Raw genomic sequence first — 20,368 nt, 5'->3', positions numbered from 1 at the left:
GGCCACTTTACCTTATCATGTTCATGAGGCATGAAGATATCAATTCCACGACTAAGATTTCTCACTTCGATATCCCCTCCATTGCAGTTGCTGAGGCTAAGGCTGCCAACTTGTGAGTGATGCTAAAAAGCAAAGTATACATCACTCGTTAAGCGCTATTTGAAAGCCGTTATGGTACCAGCAAGGTAATGGCAATGGCCAATCACATAAAAAAAGTGAACACAAGGGGCCAATGAAAATCAAAGCAAATGGCGGGAAAATACGAGTAACCGCGTCACAACTGCTGTTAGTCTTGCTTCTGACTGGTTGAGAAAATGGCGCGTAATTTCTAGATCAAACACAAAGCGTATGAAAGCAAATCTACTTACGAAACTGAATTGAAAATTTCCTTCACGTACTTGGTTGTAGAAATATAATTAGGAATACTAATGTCTTCAGAGAAAAGTGGCCCAGCTTCTTCCAGTTTCAGTAGCAAGAATCGGGGACTAGCATTGCATTTCCATAGCGGGGATGTTTCTCCGCAGCAGGGTACTTTCCAGTATTTCATGGCAATTAGCCAAAATTCATTCACATTCTTTCATAAAGTGGGATACTGTGAGAACTCTGCATCTCTCCCCATTCCCTTTCTCCCATCCCTTCACTTCCCTTCTCTTCACACACCCTTTCCCCCTAATAAAAGCAATTAGGTATGTAGCATAGCTGTTGCCCAGATAATTTGAATATATCAACAAAGTTGAAATGGTAAATTGACCACCGTTACGATTATAAAAGCTGACGTTTCGAGCGTTAGCCCTTCGTCGGAGCGAATGTTGCCCAGATAATCCATCACACTTCCCATCAGACGACAGTGTCTTTTACTTTTAAACTACACTGGAATGGTCAACCATTCTTACCATTTCACTAAAGAAAGGATTTTCCTTGTACACAGTCATCACAGCTCCATAACAATTCCTTCGGACAGCAGCCGATGTAACGCCTAGATGTTTTTCGAGATTCACAGGCATGTGGAATTTGACACCAGCGTGAGAGAAGAGCACATTATCAATGGAAGCTGTCTGACTTGCATTCACTCGGATCTTGGCTGAGGTTAGCAAAAGAGGCTTCTCCCCAAGAACTTGCACAGACAACCTAGCCTAAGAAGTAATAACATTACGAAATCAGTATACTTTAACTTGGTGTTCACTACGACGTTTATACGAACTTATGGCTCTCAGCATTTGATATCAAAGAGTGTATTAACTCGTTAACTCCCATGCGTGACCAAGACAGAATTTCCCCCTATAATAACGATACAATATCAAGCAGAAAAATTTTAATTCAATTTTAATTTTAATTTATTAGCTTCGCCGACAGGCAGGGACCCCGCAACAGCTTGCGCCAATTACTGCGGGCCCTAGTACCCACCCATCCCACCCCAGGGGAGGACATCCACCACACAGTGATCTCGTGCGTGGGAAATTAACGTCTCCTACCCCAACCCTGCAAAAGACGGGAACTACAGTTTATTCGTCCTTATCCGAGAAGACTAGAATGTCTATCCATTTCCTGATATTATAGAAAGGTACCAAATTCTCCTAAGTAATTTTAAGACCTTGAGTGTTGGTCCGGCCAGGGCTCGAACCCTCAACCTCCTGCTCAACAGTCCGGCGCTCTATCCATTGAGCTAACCGGGAGGCGGTTAAAAATGATGAGAATAAAAGAAAATATCAATTGAGGGATTATTAGTCGATCCAAAACTTAATTCTCAAAGTAACAACAGAAGAATTGTATGTGAGATAGGAAGGAAAATCACTAATGAGATCTTTAGAGTGAAAAGGTCAAAGAATGACACTATTCGTCGTGCCACATAGGTGGTGCGAAGAACAAATCTAAGAGAATCCAACAAAATTCGATGCTTCCGATAAGACACGGTCGAATCAAGACATCTTTGTATGGCAGTATGCTACTCGGCATAGTAGCACACAGGACTAGTGCGAGAACCAACAACGTACCTTAACAAGATTCTCTGCAGCCTCAGTTGCCTTGAGTAGGAAATCATCTCTTTTCTCTTCTTTGATAAGAGGTCTTTTATTTCTAGGTAAAACAATAAATAAAGAGTCTAAGAGCTAATGCCAATTGGCTGTCTAAGGTAATTCAGGATTGCAGTGCTGTCGCTTCACTTTGCTCTGTGATTGGTCTTGAAAACTCGCGCCAATTTCTCAACCAATCAAATGCCAAAGTAAAACCAGCCGCGACGTGTTCACCCGCGTTTTCGCGCGCTTTAGGCAGTTTATTTTTACCTTTACTTTTCACTGGCTCTAAAATACCTAGATTTTAATAGTGAAGATGCTTCAATCAGGTCAGATGTTATTCTTGTTACTGCCTTGATAAATTCTTCGCTAAGGAAAAATCTGCCTTCGATCCATCTGGCACCCATCCTTCGGTGAGTGGACTGCATCATATCACTCAGATGCTGCAGCAATAACGAGGCCAATTCAACACTAGTCTCTGTAAGCTGCGCAGGAGAGGACAAAAGAACACATTAACTGGATGCAGTCTCTGGAGAGGTTAATGCAATTTAGGCAAAGTTAACACCAAATCAATGCAAGGGTTTCACAAGTTGGGGTTCCGCTGGTGAAGTCTACAGAGACAGAACATCTTCTTTCGCTCAATTTGACTTGGTGCTTCATTTGCTCCCTTTCTACTAAGAGCGGGATCCCATTGTTTTGCGTTCAACAATAGAACTTTGAGGGACGTCGCCAGCAAAGATTTCCATTTTGCGTACATCTTTTCTCGAGAACAACCGTGAGCGAACAACTATTCAGAGCAACACTTTTGTAACAAATTTCAGTTGATCAGTCCCAAACCACTACGTCATAATTCTCCAGACACTCCTGCCTCAAATCCCTCTACCCCTCTTTTGAAGCTGGCCATTAAGCAATCGCAGCGCGAGCAGATAATTCAAAATTAAGAGGGAGAGCGGTGTGTTTCAAGAAAATTTGCGAGGGTTGTTCGTGACCTGTAACTGTTAAACTTGTTTTGCAGGTGTGATTGGGGTATGTGTCACCCCGGTAAGATTTATTTCTTTTTTTTAAATCAATACTAAACTGGTAAGGGAATGCTACCTATCTCAATACAGTGGTTACCTCTGTTGGTCTTGCTGTCAGCATCTGAAGAGCTAGACTCGTCTGAAAGGCTGAATTCTGAAGAAAAAATGCAACCAAAAAAGAGGACCGTGAGATAGACATTTTTAAATGCAAAACGAAACGCAAACCCATAAATTGGCTAAAACGTACGTTGCAAATTAAGCAAAATAAGTCCCTGCGGCTATTTGCGTTCTAAAATTGCAATCAAAACTCTTATGGCTAGGGCTTCCAGCGGAAGGAAATATTGACTTTTTCATGTTTGATCCTTTTTGGAGATAAATCGCAATTTCTATTCTTTAAGCCACTTGCATGCTGGTTCATGCGTCGCAAAACCATCACGCGTTTATTCTCGTGCATGCATTATTTTTAGGCGGCATTTTGTGTGAAGCAGCCTCACCCAACATTCTTGGGTGTCTGTGACTGAGAAAGTGGACTGATTCGTACAAGGAAACCTAAAAGTTTCACCTGGTTTAGATACTAATCACCACAAAGTGGGGAAAAAACAAACAAACAGGGGTACGTTAAAAATGATGGCGCATACTTGTTAAAACTCACACTATTACCATACAGGGATTCCACACTCTAACTACAACATGAAGATGAAGCATGCTGTTCAATCACATCTGTAATGTGTTGCAGTTCAAGGTTTTCTTGTTTCACATTCCCGAAAAATCAGTCAGCAAATTTCCGTAATTTCTTTTCTAGGATTCAAGAAAGTCTTACTTCCTCTTTATCGCTCTTTGCTTACCTTGTCATTCCGGGTGAAATTCAAGAGGTTTTGCAATAGTCTTTCTCTGATATCCGTTCTCATGCTAAATCTAGAGCTAACATTTTTGACAGATCCAAGCCTAAAAAGGTGCACAGTTCTTAAAATTAACCCATGGAAGTCAATACTATTAAATATTTCCATGGAAAAACACTAACAAAACAAATAAACAAACAAAGAAAAAAAAAATGATCGAGGCTCTCTCGTCGCGTCTATGCCTAAAAAACGTGATACAAATTATCTGCAAACTCCCTGGAATTGGAGGTAAATGCCACGAGTGCGACGAGCACCGTGGGCAATTTTAGCGATGCTGGCACTGTGACCGACAACAGCGATTTACGGGATTACCGTCACGGCATTCACACTCTACAATTGACCATGATTACACCCCGCGGCTAACCTGTTCAGTGAATTTGCCAAAGCTGTTATGAACTGTCGAATGCCTTGCTCATCCCCTGTATCTTCTAACAGTGACCAATGCCTCCCGTCTGTCTTATTCAACCTGAAAAAATTAGGGCAAAGACTTTGATATTTACGGGCCCCACGTTCTGATTACAAATATTTTCATTTAAGACGTAACTTTTACAAGAAAACTCAAAACGAAATGCATCTTTAAAAGGCAAGGAGCTGGGACTTGGATCTTTCAACAGTTTAAGGAAATCAGTATGGCCAACAAGCTTGTAAGTAACAAAATAAATAAATATTTAAATAAATAAATAAGTAGATAAAAACCAAAAAGGCAAAAATTAGATCCATATTTTGGTCACTAGGAAAAAGATTTTTCGGGAGAACTTAAGGATGCAAGAGATAACTACAATGCAGGGTAAGGAAGAAAATATTCAAGAGACTATTGGCCCAAAATACTGGAGCTTAACAGGGTTTCCGTAGCGGAAGGCGACAATGAGTAAAATCTGCTCCTCGTTGATAGAAAGTGAGAGCGCCACAACAAGTTTTTCAACCCCACCCCACTTTCCTAGCCTTACTGCTCTAAGGGATAGAGAGGCACTGTGAGATTAACGCGTCTTAGCCAAGAAAACGACAAAATGACTCAGTCCACAGCTTAATTCAACCCAGCATTAGAGTGAAGAATACAAAAGTAATATAAAAATGGGTAGTCGGGGAGGAAAAACCCTGCCTATGACAAGGTGGCCATTTTTTTAAAGCAACTATACACCGAATGCAAATATGGCGTCCAATTTGAGTTGCTATTGTTCTGGACTGACTAGCCTCTCACACATGTAATAATCCTTTTGTATTTCCACGTGAAGACGAGGCTAGTCAGTCCAGAACAATGGCAATTCAAATTGGACGCCATATTTGCATTCGGTGTATGTTTGAAGGTTTGACAGCAACGAAAAGCCAGAAAATGTATACTCACAACACTTCTTCTACAGAGACACCCTCTGACACATTCAGAGGCAACACCCTCACTTGCATAGGTCGAAAATACCGCTTTACTTCCTCGCTGGCTATTGTCACATGGATTTTAACTGTTATGAGAAAGTAGCGTTGTTTAGGAAAATCAGCACTAAAATTTCGTTGTAACGCTCTTCATACCAATTTTAGAAAACAAAAAGGAACAACTCGATAAACTAACCCACCAACGAGCAAACAGGCGAGCAGATTGATCAACGGACAGACTGATGCACTAAAAAGATAATTTGGTTTTATCAACCAAGTTGATAATGTATTCTGGCCTCCAGAAGGAGTCCCTAAAGCTGACGATTCGGGCGTAAGCCTTATGTCAGAGCAAATGACGCAAACGCTTGAAACGTGAGCTCTTCAAACTCTCTACGGTGATCAATGTACATTAGTATATACACACTTAGTGATCTTGGCGTTTCAAGCAATCTGATTGGTTCGCTTTCTCGGGCTAATCAACAATGTTACACCTTCGAGCGAGTGGATAATGTAAAAAAAAAAAGGTCGGGCGTAAACTTGCGTTTCGCTAAAGCTTCAGAAGCAGAAATTGCCTTTAAATGGCTTCTTTTTAATTTTGTCGAGATCACTTCGTGTGTATATACTAAAACAATTATTCTTGTCAATCTCGGTGAATAGTGGCTTTCGGGAATATTTAACTCACCGCTTCGCGGCTCGGTAAATATTTAGCACTATTCACCTCGATTTCAAAGAATAATTGTTAATTATCTACTTGGTTGACAAAACCAAATTGTCTTGCATTACCCCCGCTGACGTAGTACCATAGTTTCTTTAGAAACGTACCTCTTGTATTCACTTAACAGATCAAAAAATACAGCTGACCAACTTAATTATTAGAGAGATTTAGCACCGCGTTTACGCGAAACGCAAACGGCAAGAGTGACCAAGGGATCCTGTTTTTCCCGCCAATTTTTCACGTTTCCCAGTCGCGCCTTGCCATTTCTACGTGAAAGTAACCTGTTTCCCTTTTGCCGTGTACGTAAGATTTTCTTCGCTTTTCTCTCATAGAGTACCTTTTATCCTTTTCTTGATAACCATATTTATATTTTCTGTTATCCTTACGTTAGATTTATGCAGGGCCTCACTGAAAACCACACTTTGTGACGTGGGCTCCCTGTCAAAAGATCTTACTTATTATTATTAATTTAATTACCGAAAAAAGGGCACCAAAACTATTCCTCGTAAGTCATATAAGAGTACCTTCAAATCCACGATGACGCGCGCTCACGCGAAGTTAAAGCAGTAAGGTTCACGCTATTCTACGTCAAACGCAAAAGGGCAAGCTGACGTTTGCCGTTTCACGTAAACGCCGCGCTAAATCAGACCAACAGACTGGGTAAATAACATTCTAACAAACATCACTGAGTGCTCTTTGTTGGTCCATGGTTTGCACCAACTGATCTACCAACCTGTATAATTTAAGGCCGCCAGTCCAGGGGGTAAAACAAACTGAACTTCTGATCTGTAGCTGGAGTACACCAGGATTCTCTCCTCTTTCTCATCACTGAGACCATCAACAGTATAGCTTATGCGGTAACTTATGGGCCACATCTAATCGAAGAAATTTAATACAATGAAATCTGTATGAAGCTTAATGGATGTTACACGTACTTTGAGACTTGAAATTTGGCAAAAAATCATTTAAGTCCGGATTTCGTTTTCTTGCATACACGGTAAAACAAACCTGCATTCAGTGAACCCAGATATTACGCCCTTCTGTGACCCAAAATCTAACACAAGCCTTTTCTTGTGATTTTATCATCTATCTTTTATTATTACGGAAACGTTAGCTGTCTTAATATTCTGTTCAGTTAACGTGCCAATAACGACAAGAGAAAACAGTCAACAGTGAAAAGTAGATCAAGACACTGTCAAACAAACTTGTAACACAAAGAAACTTTAAATGGCTAAGAATATTAGTCAAAAAAGTTCCATTTATATGTAAACTTACAAAACTCAACCTACTATTCTTTATTTTGACTTCCTGAACACATATTTGTAATTCTGTAGCTGCCAAAACTGCCAGAAAACTCTTCTCTTGACACACACAAGAAGTTACCTAGAGATTTGACACTTGCAAACCAGGTATCGCGGTACCGGTTCTCTTTTTATGGCATCGAAGTGGACAAGATAGGCCCATCATGCCAGCTCGGCTAGCTAACCAGGGCACAAGAATTATTTCGTTTCGTCCACTTGGGGAGCCTACCGTACAATGAAAAAAATTTACTTCCTCACCTTGGCAGCTTTTTCAGAGCACGTCAGCTGGAATGGTGTCTCCAAAGCATCTCCAATGGAAGGTGTTACTGTGCATGTTTCACACTGGGGAGTTCTACTTGTGTTGAAGTAGATGGATGCTAATCCTCTCTGGCCTGTGCTGTGATCATGCAACTGGAGCGCCACCATGTACATTTGGCCTGGTGGAAAAAAGCCACCGAGCAAAACGAAATTTTGGCTCCTGAGGCCTGTAGTTGTGTGTTTTTCCAAAAGTCTCATGGGGTTTTTATTTAGACTGATGATACTTCCGGAAAGCTTTCCAGACTGTGGTACATATGTTGGAAAATACAAATCACCACTCTCATCATCGTCATGTTTGTCAGGTTTATCACCTCTGCCCGGGTCACTTGAGGTCGTATTAAATATAACACCACTTCCTGTTCCAACTCCTTTTCCTGTGCCAAAGCCAGCACCGGTACCAGTGCCAGTTCCGGAACCCAAAGGAGGCCGTCTGGTCGTTTCCATAGTTGGGAGAGGTCCATAGAAATTAGGATCCATACAGATTGCGCCCAGGCCAAATTGGCCACGTCTTTTGGTTGCAGGGGTGTGCTTGACGGTTGATAACGTACTGGTTGGTTTTGAACTTCTAAGAGGGGAAGAAGTCGGTTGTGAGGTCAACGGTCTCGATGTACCATGAAAACCAGAGCTTTGAATTGGACTGGTCGGTTCATCGGTTACCGATTCACTATCACACTCTTCCTCCTTCTTGGGAGGGTCAGAGCCAACAAGTTGAACGTGATAGATGTACCACTCGTAAGAAATGTTGGTGTTGTGTGAGGGACATGACGAACAGAGGCCCACAACAACAAGAGGTGCAGTGGGGTTCACAATACCCTTATCACACTGAAGGCAGTGAGTAGACAACCTACAGAAATAAAAAAATTAAAATTAAATTAAGTTAGCTAAGCAAATCAATAAATAAATTGAAATTTAACAGGGGGACTTCCCATGGGTTAGCTCTTTCTCCACTGCCGAATTGTGAGTGTTGGGTCTAAGTGGAGGGAAGAAAACTGGAGAACAGAAAAATAACCTTCGGGGTAAGGAAATAAACAACAACAGGCTCAACTCTTATTTGATGCCACGTTTAGGAATGGAACCCAGGCCACATCTGAGGAAGAGGAGCAATCTTTCTGTTGCACCATTTATGCTCATTCCAAGACCAAACATTGCTTCCATTTGTAGTTCTGTCTTTACTCTTTAATCAACAAAGGCTGTACTATCACACTCCAAAAAGCCAAATCATTTCATATAAATGAACGTTTGTACCTCCAATGTCAAATTCTACTACCAGAGCTCAGATTTAATCTTTAATTTAGCTTTTATGTAAAATATATTATGGAACCATCCAACTCTTGGTTAAGTACTATCACCACGCAGAATTGTGGGAGGAAGGGGGCACTCCCAGGGTTATACATGTACAAAATATGTAACAACTTGACTAGTAACTCACAGATGTCCAGGCGCAGAGTTCATGATTAGAACCTTTGAGGCTGTGGATTTCCTGGAATCCTTTGCCACTGTGACCAAAAACTCAAAGGAGTCGAATGAGTCGTCTTCCAAAAGCCAGTCTACTTGAAACTTAAGAACACTCTGGTTTCTTTTCATTGAGACAGGCGTTCTTGAATCATTGAAACACGACTTGGCTTCGTCTCTTAACGGATGGCAACTCCAGTAAAACCTGTGTGGAGGAGAATAAAAACAAAAACAAGTTACAACGTGAAGAAACAAATAGATATGTATGATAACGGACTGGCACATGATAACGAGGACCTTTTCTCACGACACTTCAGAGCTCCTTTCCACCCAGGCACGATTGGCAAATAATTTCACCCTACAATTTAACACAGTGCTTGGCAGAAAGGAAACCATGATAAGGGAATAACTCTAAAAATAACACTAGAGGACTTGGTCAGATGATGACAATTTTGTCTTCGTCTCTCCAAGGCCAGCAACCATTAAAAAACTTTCTCAATATAACTTTGCATTTTCTACAAATACATGTGTCAATATAATTGGATTATACAGTACGGTACTTTTCCCATAGCAATTTTTTTAAGAGAAAAATCGAGTTTCCAGATGGGATTTGAACCCACGACCCTTCGTGATCTAGTCGGATTCTCTAACCACTGAGCTACAGGAGACTCTATGGTGAGCAAGGGTCAATTAGTGGGTATTGACTGGAACCCCATCACGCGGCTACACAGCCAAACATCAGCTTGCACATAGAAGCTCACTGACAGCATCACGCTGTCACATTAAAGTATCACATGCAGCCAACCAGCCCCCAAAGTGAGCATGTAAAGATGAAATAAACAATTGTTTAAAAATTGTTTATTTCACCTTTACAATTTTTTTAAAATACATTAAAAATTAGTTATTAGCTCCTTGGAAATACTTTGAAAGTTAGTATGGGGCCATGCAGGTTTTTGAGATGTCACCCAAATGTCATCCTGAAAAATTGTGAAAAGGAAACTAGTAGTAAAATACAAATAAATAAAGGGGTGAAGTTTCGAAATAAACTTGGTGCTGCGTCCGTGGGGGAGTATAACAAGGTAATTTTGGATTTATCAACTGCATTGATAAAGTAAATTGGCCACCGTAAAGAGTTTCAAAGCTGACGTTTCGAGCGCTAACCCTTCGTCAGAGAGAATGGAGGAATTGTGAGATGTGTATGTGCGTGTACGTGTGCGTGTGTGTGTGCGCGTGCGTGTGCGCGTGCGTGTGCGTGTGCGCGTGCGTGTTTGCATGCAGCAAATGGAACTACACAATTGGTGGGAACATGGTATTGAAAAGAACAAGAGTAAATTAGTTGATGAAAAGCATTCATTCATATCGTGGGTAATAAGAGTGCCGATTTAATGGATCAACTTTTGTTCTAGAGTTTTGCGGCTGTCCGAACTACCTAAGTGTAAGGAAAGGCCGCGGACTGCCATATGCTGCCTAAAAAGATTAGACAGATCAAAGTGTCTAGCAACTGGTTTGGATAATAATAGTAAAAGCCACTGAATGCCATTTTTCCTACCTCAGTAGATGACTCTCATCTGGAGAGTCAGGATCGTAAGAGGGTGACGCATCCATTACAATTTCCTTGTGTGTATACGCAACAACCGTTGAAGTGCCCCCTTTTATCACAGCCACCAGATGACTCTTCACGACAGTCACCCGCACTTTGGTAAATGAGGCTAATCCTGTAAGTTTTCCTTTAACCTGCAAGTGCCACGGATACATATATACATTTCAGTAACATCGTTGATCCACCACTCAACAGACAATGAGCAACACGGTATCCACTAACTGACAACATTTTCCTGATCAATAACATTTCTTCTTAAAAAGAGCGGAAGTGAAAAAAAATCCATCAACAGATTCCAAACTCCATACCTCAAGCTGGAAAAAATATTTTCCGTAATTCAACTGATGGGGAGGAATGACAAGTGCTTCCCTTGTGAAACTCGCTCCCTCTAACTCAACTATAGTTCCTTCATCGGCACCAGATGCTGCAGTTACCTGGGGTAAATTAAAAAATAATTATAATTTAAAAAGATATGACTTTAGAGAAACGAAAATCCTACTCCTTTGGAAAGAGAGCCAAAGTGGGCGGGCGGGCGGGGGGATTCTCTAACAAACAATTATTCAATTGCTGGATCTACAAAGCCCTACTGAATACCACTTTTGTGATGTTTTTACCTTCATTATCATCATCATTCTTGTTATCATTTCGTCATCATTGTTGTTGGCGTTTGAGTTTCCGTTCTTGTCACGATAACGTTATCAATGTCATCATCATTATAATAATCATCACTATTATTATTATTATTATTGATATAATTAAATATGAAAAGACATATCTCAGTCTAAAGCAATTGTCCCTTTCAAAAAGGACGTCTGCTTTATATTGGACCTTGTTCACTGAAGCAAGGCCCTATGTGCCACGAGGCGCGAAAAGGATTGATGATGTTCACTAAAGCAACATGTAAAAAATCTTCCAATAAGTAAGTACCTTCCACGTGTAAATAAGTTGATCAGCCTTATGGCAGTTTACATCAACATCAGCCTCTAACCGAAGCTCTCTTGATCGAAGAACCTGTAAAATACATTATTGGCTATTATCAGAGTCTCAAATAATTATAATTGTAACAATTAAGTCAAAAGATACATTTTCAAGAGTTTTATAATGTGATAAATCCATGTAAAACGTTTGGCAAGTCTACAGGGCAAGTCAAATGGGAAATTAAGTCAATTTTTGCCCAAGTTCCTCTAGCTGGTTTTTTTTAAAAACACTTTGTAAACTTTTTCAGGACCATAACGAATGATGTGAAACCTCTTTTGTACTGAAAAATCAGTACTGTTTCCAGTGCAGCTTAGAAATACTACCAAACCACACTACATCGCCTAAAAACTATCCATAACCCTCTCCCCTCAACCTGCTTTATTAGTAAGGTTTATCTATAAACACATTTCTACAATCTACCTTTCCTCCATTAAGTCCAAGCATGGTGACAGCTGGTGGATAACAAGTGGGTGAATCGGTTACTTGGACTATGATTGATGTTTCTTCTGGATCATTAAGAGGATTAGAGGCAATAAGGTTGATTTTGTGTTCCCCTTTCCTGTGCACAACAGAGAACAATGACAAAGACAAAGATAAATTGAGAACACTTTTCAATTCAGTGTCAAAAAACTTCAACCAAAGTACACTGTACATGTAATCACAACAGGCAATTGGGATAAAAGAAAAATATAACAGGGAAGGGAATAAAGACAATTAAGTAAAAACAAGCAAACTGCTTGAAAGGTGCAAGACACGAATCACTAAGTGGTCACAACTGGTTTAGAGGGTCGAATTTGAGTGGTTGAGAAAGTGGCCCAAATTTTCACAGTGCAAAGAAAAGCAACTTAAAAAGCAATTCAAGCCTTGGATTGGGAAACCTTGAGATCCTTGGGAAACAGCATCAAATGTTTCCCTTCCGACCAGTCATTAGGCATTTCATATCGACCTCATTATTGGCCTTTGGCAGGGGAAAACTTGAGATCCTTGGGAAACAGCACCAAATGTTTCCCTTCCTGACTGGTCGTTAAGCATTTCATATCAACCTCTTTGTAGGTCATACATGTAAATGCATGTACAAAAATTCCTTGACTGTCAAATTCTCACCTTGTGTAGTTGTGTGTAATACGTGTTGATGTGGTATTTATAACTGAACCATCTCCAAAGTCCCAATAGAAGGTAACATTTGTCCCTTTCTTCACACTTGCCGTCAGATGTGAAGGCTTTCCTAACAGTATTGTTGATTCAAGGTGGATAGAGAGCTGTTGAAGGAGATCATGACTTACACTCAGTGCCTACATTTTGGGCAAAACTAAAGAAGTCTTCACAATATTTAAACATATCCTTCTTTAACTCTCACCCCAGATATTTCTTCATACACAAAGATCAATAGTTCTTTAGAATAGACAGAGCTGACTTCATTTTCTGCTTCAGCTTTCAGAGTAAACCTTTAAGAAAAAATGTGACAGAATGAATTCTACATTACGGTCGAAAACACTCTTGCATTGCATGACCATCAGACCACATAATCCCAGGTTTCCAAAGTACTGAAGAAGAGTGACTAAGAAAATCTCTTGTCCTCACAGATTATATGCCAAGTCATTGCAGGTTACCCCCCTCCCGCCCCAAGCATTTCTTTATGTTTTCCTACAGAGGAGGTAGGGGGCAGGGGGGAGAGTGCATAGTCTTGCCCAAGACTACAAAAACAAAGTCTGGCCATAGATGTAATCCAGATCTCTTGATCCCATTTCCAGAGTCTATCAAGCCACAGCATCTTGCACCACCCCCAAGGGAAGAGCACTGTATTCTAACCTTGTAAGCCAAACAAAATGGTCCACCTCACCTTCCTGGTTCCCAAAATATGGCACGCATCATGTTGCCCACTGGTGCATGCACCCTATCATCCCTGTGAAACTTGATCTTGACGTTTCCATTTGGTCCTATTGCAGGTAATACCTCTGCAGTGAACGTCGTGTCTTCACCTGTCTCCAATATCAGGTGTGGCTTCTCAGGCTTTACTATCACACCTAGATATGAGTAAAACAAATAATCACCCAAACAATTAGCACTAAGCCTTTTCTTCATCCATGTTTGTTGAAGCTAATCTTCAACATCAGCTCATTCAACGTCTACTGCTTTGATTGTATCAGTATGCCTCTTAGACTCTATATGCACTGATGCTTTTTATGTGTTTCTGTGAATCCCAAATTTCTAGCCTAGAATTAATTAAGCCTCATAACAAGTTTGGGTTGCCTTTTCCAATCTACTTGTCTACTTTTTCTACCTTGTTATTTTGTATTTTCTTGTTGACAGTATGTTACTGTCTTATCAGTTTTTCTGTTTGTCAGCCAGAGGCTGCTTGTTGACACGAAAATCCTTGACCTCTGAAATAAAATTATGCTGAAATTGAAGCTCAGGATCATATTTGTCTGAAATTATTGCCACCCTTGAAATAATATGTCAGAAATCTTCAACAACCTTACATACAATTGTATCATCTATTCATGGCATGAATGGAGGACGCAGACAAAAAAATATATATCAGGGTTGAGTCGAAACTGTCAAGTAACTTTTGAGTGGTACCACACATTCACACAGATAGTCTATAGAGTTCACCTTGTAGTTTTTTAATAGGACACACATGGTCCACTCTCTGAATTTCACCATGATCATAAAATGCAACAACTGTCACATTATACCGGTGATGTGCAAGGGAGAACTTGTGACTCACCCATGGAACTGGAACAGGAAGAAAACACATACCTTAATCTCAAACCAATCTGAGTGTAATATTCCACAATAAAAAACCTTCACACACTAATAGTCTAATTTCCATGGTATAAGCCAGGGTTGTTGCCAAGAGCCAGCCAGATGAAAAAGCTGAGATCCCTTACTAGAGTTTTTGGTAGTTTTTATTTGTGTCCACCATTTTCTAGACAGAAATCATTTCAACTTTGTTGAAGCCCCCCCCCCCCCTTCTTTAAGGTATAATCTTTGAGCTGCCTCACTTGAAATTTCAGCCAGCCCCTAATTTCTTAGCTACAACCCTGCTCAAACGAATCTGAGTTAAATTTCCCATAATATTAAAAAAACATTTTTCATCAAAGGTAAAAAAAGTTAGTCAAGTAGCCCACACTTCAGGAGATAGGGAGACAGTAAAAATATTGCTTCTTCCCCTGAGCTGGATGAGCTAGATGATAATCTATCATCCACTACCCCAATTGTTTTCTCAGAGTTCTCTGATAGTTTTGAATTAACCATTTCTTTATTTCTGTCTTTCTCTATTTGTTTATTATCTACACTGTACAGTATTTAGACAGGCTGGCCCAGTTCAGCTTAATTTAAAGCTGGTTTAACTGGCCCAGCCTGTATAAACTATAACAAGGTCAGACCACAGCACTGAGGGAGCTACATTCTCAACTCTTTGCAAGAAGTGCTAGGGTTCTTTCATGTCCCATGCTAACCATGGAGTATAGAGAACATGCAGGAGATGGGGCCTTCTGTCTATAATTGTCATAATCTGAGGAGACTTTAAAGTCTAACCATTTGCAGATGTCAGAGCAAAGGCCATCAGCACATTCTCCTCAGTTATTTTAAGACCCTGAGCGTTGGTCTGGTCTAGGATTGAACCCTCGACCTCCCATACAACAGTCAGGCAGCGCTACAACATGAGCTTGATCAACTAGCTAACCACAATGCTACTCAAATTTTTAAACCAACCCAATATTAACTGGCTCACCTGTAGTTGCTTTGATTGGTGAAGAATCATTAAAATTCCAATCATAGCGAACTTTACAATCCTCTGAATCCAAGATTCTGGCTTTTAATGTTGAGTGCTTATTTGCTTCAACATACAAACAATCCTCACTATTCTTCACAAGTTCAATGCTTGCTTTAAAGGCTCCCACATGAACATTAAAGGTCTTGGACTCCTGACTAATGGCATTTGACACTTTGACATTGACTGTAAAATTGCCTCTTCTTTTAAAGATGTGAGAAACAGTCATACAAGTGAAATTCAGTGATTTTTGATCTGACGAGGAGTCTGTAGCAACAAATGGATCACTTCCATCTCCAAAGTCAAATCTAAATTCAGGGAAGGACCCGCGACCAATAGTCCATTTAAAATACACCAATTTACAGCTTCTAACTGATAAAGATGGTAATCTGATGGGAAGTTTGCTTCCTCCTTGAAATGCAGTGACAAGTTGCAGGCCAGTTATTGGAACTAAAACCTCAATATGACTGCATCTCCGCTGGTTTGAGAACAAGTTATAGGCAAGAACACAAACGTCATGACTGCTATAGTTTTGAAATATTATGTCATTTGAAATATTCAATGAGTTTCCAGTCAGATTAACTTTTGCATTACTGTAAACCTTGCCTTGAACAGACCATTCTATGAAAATGCTGTAAGCAGTTTGATTTCCTTGTTTTATCCTGTTCAAACCACTGACTTCATATCCCAATCCTTTGATAGACAGCATAGATGTGATGGTGATTAAAGTGCCTTGTAAAGCTTGGTTTGGTAGACTGATGTTCAGTGATACAAGAAGTGGAACAGATGTTGAGTAAATACTACTTGCGTGTGTTCCTCCACACTTGATACTTTTGTCACCATGGCAACTGCAAGCAAACAAATAGATGCCCTTTATAAAGACTGCCCCTTGTGGAGACTGTTTTTGCTTCTGAGCTCCTGGTTTCTTACATCTATCTGCTTCACATAATTGTGTGCCAATTAACTTCATGTTACACCACTGACAGCAGTGTTCTGTTATACACCCTATCACATAGTAACACTGTACAAGCACAGGACCAAGTTTGTTCAAAGGGCAGATAATGCAATCCAAAAGATAAATCTCTATTTAAGAGGAATAAATGTTAACAAAATTTGTTGTGCTGAACATGTATATGTATACTGTGATTTAAACTGTGGATAGCATATACACACCCTTCGTAAGGTATATGTAAGGCCACATGTGTAAAGACTTGTTTCAATGTTCTTAGATATTATACCCTCCTCTCTCACTGTGTAGTCTTCCTCGGATAAGGGCAGCCTCCCTAACTGTAAGTCACAGTGTGCACTAGTGTTGATTGACCCAAACTACCATATCTTATCCCTATCCCCATAGCATGAGGCAACCCTGAGCTTTTGATGAGTTTCCCTGGAAATTCATTGTCACTCATTTGTACTCTTGGCTGCAGAGAGAGTATTGGCATCTACCCCAAGAACATGACACATTGAACTACATGTACTTCAGGTAGTATAGGCTTGAAAAAGAGCTATTTGGCCTCTGCATCTCCCCCAGAGAAGAAGGCTTGACACAGTGGGGAACTTATAAGTTTGAACTTCTTATCTCTTGTCAGGGCTTGAAATTAACGGTACTAACACATTAACCAATGGTTAGTAATTATTTACAACATTTGGTTACTAAAAGTGTATCCAACTATAACCTGACATGGTTAGTAAAATTTTCTAACATATTTAAACATTGGTGGACTTCGGGACAAAGAGCACATAGACCCGACTCTCAGAAGAATACTTAGAATACTCAAGTTGTTCAACTTAAACTCTTTTTAGAGAATGTGCAGATGTACTATTCTTGATTAATCATCATGGTAGATGAGAGAGAAATAATTAAAATAGGTGCATAATTGTCAATGTTTTTAAGGTCACCATGCAATTTCAGCTACTCTTTAATTTGTCCTAGTTGTTATTATCAAAATGTTCAATATTTGAGATATCATAACTTGTGAGCTTGGATACCAAACTTTATAATTTGGTTAGTACAAAAGATGTCTACTAACCCAAAGGGTTAGTGATCCTAAAATTAAATTCGAGCCCTGCTTGTAGGTTCTCTCTGCCCCTTCCATTGGATCCTCTACGAAATCCTTCCCCCTAATTGGAAACTCTAAAATTGTAGCTTCGCTAATCGGAAACTCTTCCTCAATGTAACCTGCCTCTGATAAGCTAAGGGCACCCTTAATTATCAAAAACTTCATAATTGCAGTAGCTTCTCTAATTTAGTTTGGGCTAGTTGGCAATGACCGCTGAAAATCAAACTCCATGTACCAGTACCAGTACTATAAAAAGACACTTCACTTAAAAATAATTTTTTGCAGACATAAGTTATAATACCTAGTATTGCAGTTAGTATCATTGATGGTGGCATTCTTGTCTATTTCTGTTAGGCAAATACAGATGCTTCCATTTCTTACTGCAGCATATCTGAAGCTGCAAGGCAACAAAACAAAACAATCTTATCACATTTGGCCCAAGCCTAATTAAAGCCAGACCTTCAGAAAACTCACACTCCAAGACTAAGCCACTAATTTACACAGTACTCTGATCATACCACTGACTTCAAATCATCTTTCCAAATTCATAGCCAAACTTGTCATCATTGAATCCCTAATTGCATTTACATGTACATATGACCCTGTGTTTGCAGTGTTTTCAGCATATTTTTTGGGTGTCATGCAGCCATAAAAAAAAATTTCATTTGCTTGTCATAAAAATTTATTTTGGATCAAGACAGATACGTCACCACTTTGTAGCCAGCCCTTAGAAACTAGAATCCAAAGGAGACCAGCTTCTCTGTTGGATCTGCAAAACACTGTGAGTTGGTATCCACAAGGTTCACACTGGGTTGATTCATTGCTCATTTGTTGTATGCTTAATACTGTAAGTGATGAAATGAAGGCTGGGTTGCAGGGGAAAATGTTCATACTGACTTCTAATGAATGAACTGATTCTAAATGAACCTAAGCCAAACAAATTTGCTCACCCTAGACTTTACCTTTTCATCTCACCTAACCACACCTACCTTGCATTATGCACACACTGACTAACACAGCATACTGGTGTCATATGATTTTCTTGAGCAGATGTGTTGGATGAACCATTAGTGATGTAACCATCAGTGAAGTCCCTGTTATTGAAACAGCCAATGTACCATGGAGCTTGAAAAATAAAAGAGTGGTGTGAAGTTTTGCCATATACAAGCAGATAGCTCATGCCCTCCGTGTTGTGTTTAAGTCTGATTAGACCAGAATTTTGTAAATTGAAAGGTCTAATCAGAAAGGTAAATTGTTTGTATTTGTAATGATTCAATGCATTTTTAAACTTGAGCTTTATTGCCAATGCTCTTTGCAACTTTTTTTCAGGATTCTGGATCAGATTTTTTTTCATTCATTAAAATAGAGATGACTTTTTTGTCAGCTAAAGGCTGTTGCGTTTTTATATTAAACAAAACAATACATGGTTGCCTGTGAATATTAAATTTCTCTTCTCACGTTGAACTTAATGCCTTGTTCATTTGCTGTGTTTACTAGTGATATATGGAGTGTAACACCCACGGAGAAATTCCATATCTATACATGCCCATGTTTTATTTTCTCTTTATTGAACTGAAGAATGAATTGGTTTCTTGAAAAAATTAGCATACAAAAGAAAAGTTGAGAAAGGGAACAATTATTACATAAACCAGTTGGGGGAAAGGGTAATTTCTTGCCATTTCACAATTGAATGCAATCATAATGACTCTCCATTTTAAAATCTCATTTCATATTGGCCTCCCGGTTAGCTCAGTTGGTTAGAGCGCTGGATTGTGTTGTGTGGGAGGTCGAGAGTTCGAGCCCCGGCCTGACCGATACTCATGGTCTTAAAATAAGTGAGGAGAATTTGCTACCTTTCTACAATCAAAAAATGGATAGATATTTTAGTCTTCTCTGATAAGGATGAATAAACGGTAGGCCCCGTCTCCTGCAGGGTTAGGGGTAGGAGACGTTAATTTCCCACGCACGAGATGACTGTTTAGTGGATGTCCTCCCCTGGGGTGGGATGGGTGGGAATTGGCCCTGAAAAGCCACTATGGGGAGTGGTCAAGTAACGTATGTACATCTGTATGTATGGATGCCTCATATTTCATTTCAGTCTACTTGACGATAATCCGCTATGAACAACAACATACTTTGCAGCAGCTAAGTAACAATCTTGTAATGATACACTTGAGGCTATGGGGATCAATAATTTTGCTGCAGTTGGCATGCTATATATTTGATAAAAATGCTACCACGGTCATTCCTCTCAAGGTCATGTAAATGAATGACCTGCCGATAAACAATTAAATGGCTATAAATTGCTACGTGGTTGAATAATACTGTAACAAATAATTATACATGGCTTTGCTTTATTATTAATAACAAAGATTTAGTAATACATAGACAGGTAAAAACGAACGATATAATATCCCGCCGTTTCGGCGACTCCATGACGCCATTATCAAGGGTACAAATGAAAATAAAATTAACAAACGCCAGTTCAAGAGTTACAACTAATTTGCATAGGGGAGGTAGCTACACAAATACTTTAGCACAGATAGAATCCGTTTGCACGTTCAAACTCTGTGTTAATTGTTTGATGTAAAGCATCTTGTTGATGAGACAATCGAATTTGTTCATGCCCTTCTTGAGAACTTTTAAACAGCTAAGAAGGTCCTCAGGGACAGCACCTGCGTGGTCATTGTCGTAGTGCTTGCGCACTGAAGATGACGTGCTCTTATGGCTATCCACGCGGGCATATAAATGCCCACGTGTGTAACCAACATAGCTTTATTAGCAAGGTTGCCTTTTATGAAAACCACAGAAATTTGTACCTAACAGTCTTGTGAACTGTACATGTTCTCTTCTGCAAAATACCAAAAAAAAATTGCC

General features: G+C 39.8%; 1 protein-coding gene across 3 annotated transcripts in view; it reads right to left on the bottom strand.

The window, feature by feature from the left end:
* LOC111323581 (polycystin-1-related protein) overlaps positions 1-20,368 on the bottom strand; it is a 52,602-nt gene that overhangs the window by 27,026 nt on the left and 5,208 nt on the right. For 2 of the 3 annotated variants that reach the window (XM_088741520.1, XM_088741521.1), the window contains exons 2-23: positions 18,481-18,616; positions 17,793-17,888; positions 15,393-16,279; positions 14,270-14,392; positions 13,497-13,680; positions 13,014-13,101; positions 12,761-12,915; positions 12,077-12,215; positions 11,606-11,689; positions 10,987-11,112; positions 10,628-10,812; positions 9,056-9,283; positions 7,567-8,470; positions 6,741-6,882; positions 5,270-5,381; positions 4,292-4,393; positions 3,874-3,973; positions 3,126-3,182; positions 2,311-2,494; positions 1,992-2,077; positions 894-1,133; positions 12-122 (exon numbers count right to left, since the gene is read on the bottom strand). In XM_088741520.1, the coding sequence (XP_088597646.1) occupies positions 12-122; positions 894-1,133; positions 1,992-2,077; positions 2,311-2,494; positions 3,126-3,182; positions 3,874-3,973; positions 4,292-4,393; positions 5,270-5,381; positions 6,741-6,882; positions 7,567-8,470; positions 9,056-9,283; positions 10,628-10,812; positions 10,987-11,112; positions 11,606-11,689; positions 12,077-12,215; positions 12,761-12,915; positions 13,014-13,101; positions 13,497-13,680; positions 14,270-14,392; positions 15,393-16,279; positions 17,793-17,888; positions 18,481-18,616 (4,469 nt within the window). Of the gene's footprint in view, positions 1-11; positions 123-893; positions 1,134-1,991; positions 2,078-2,306; positions 2,495-3,125; positions 3,183-3,873; positions 3,974-4,291; positions 4,394-5,269; positions 5,382-6,740; positions 6,883-7,566; positions 8,471-9,055; positions 9,284-10,627; positions 10,813-10,986; positions 11,113-11,605; positions 11,690-12,076; positions 12,216-12,760; positions 12,916-13,013; positions 13,102-13,496; positions 13,681-14,269; positions 14,393-15,392; positions 16,280-17,792; positions 17,889-18,480; positions 18,617-20,368 lie in introns of all 3 variants that reach the window. The other variant, XM_022926969.2, reaches the window with a different exon arrangement.

Source organism: Stylophora pistillata, chromosome 12 (assembly GCF_964205215.1).
Source record: "Stylophora pistillata chromosome 12, jaStyPist1.2, whole genome shotgun sequence".
Taxonomy (NCBI): Eukaryota; Metazoa; Cnidaria; class Anthozoa; order Scleractinia; family Pocilloporidae; genus Stylophora; species Stylophora pistillata.
This window is presented reverse-complemented; position numbering and strand designations above follow the sequence as displayed.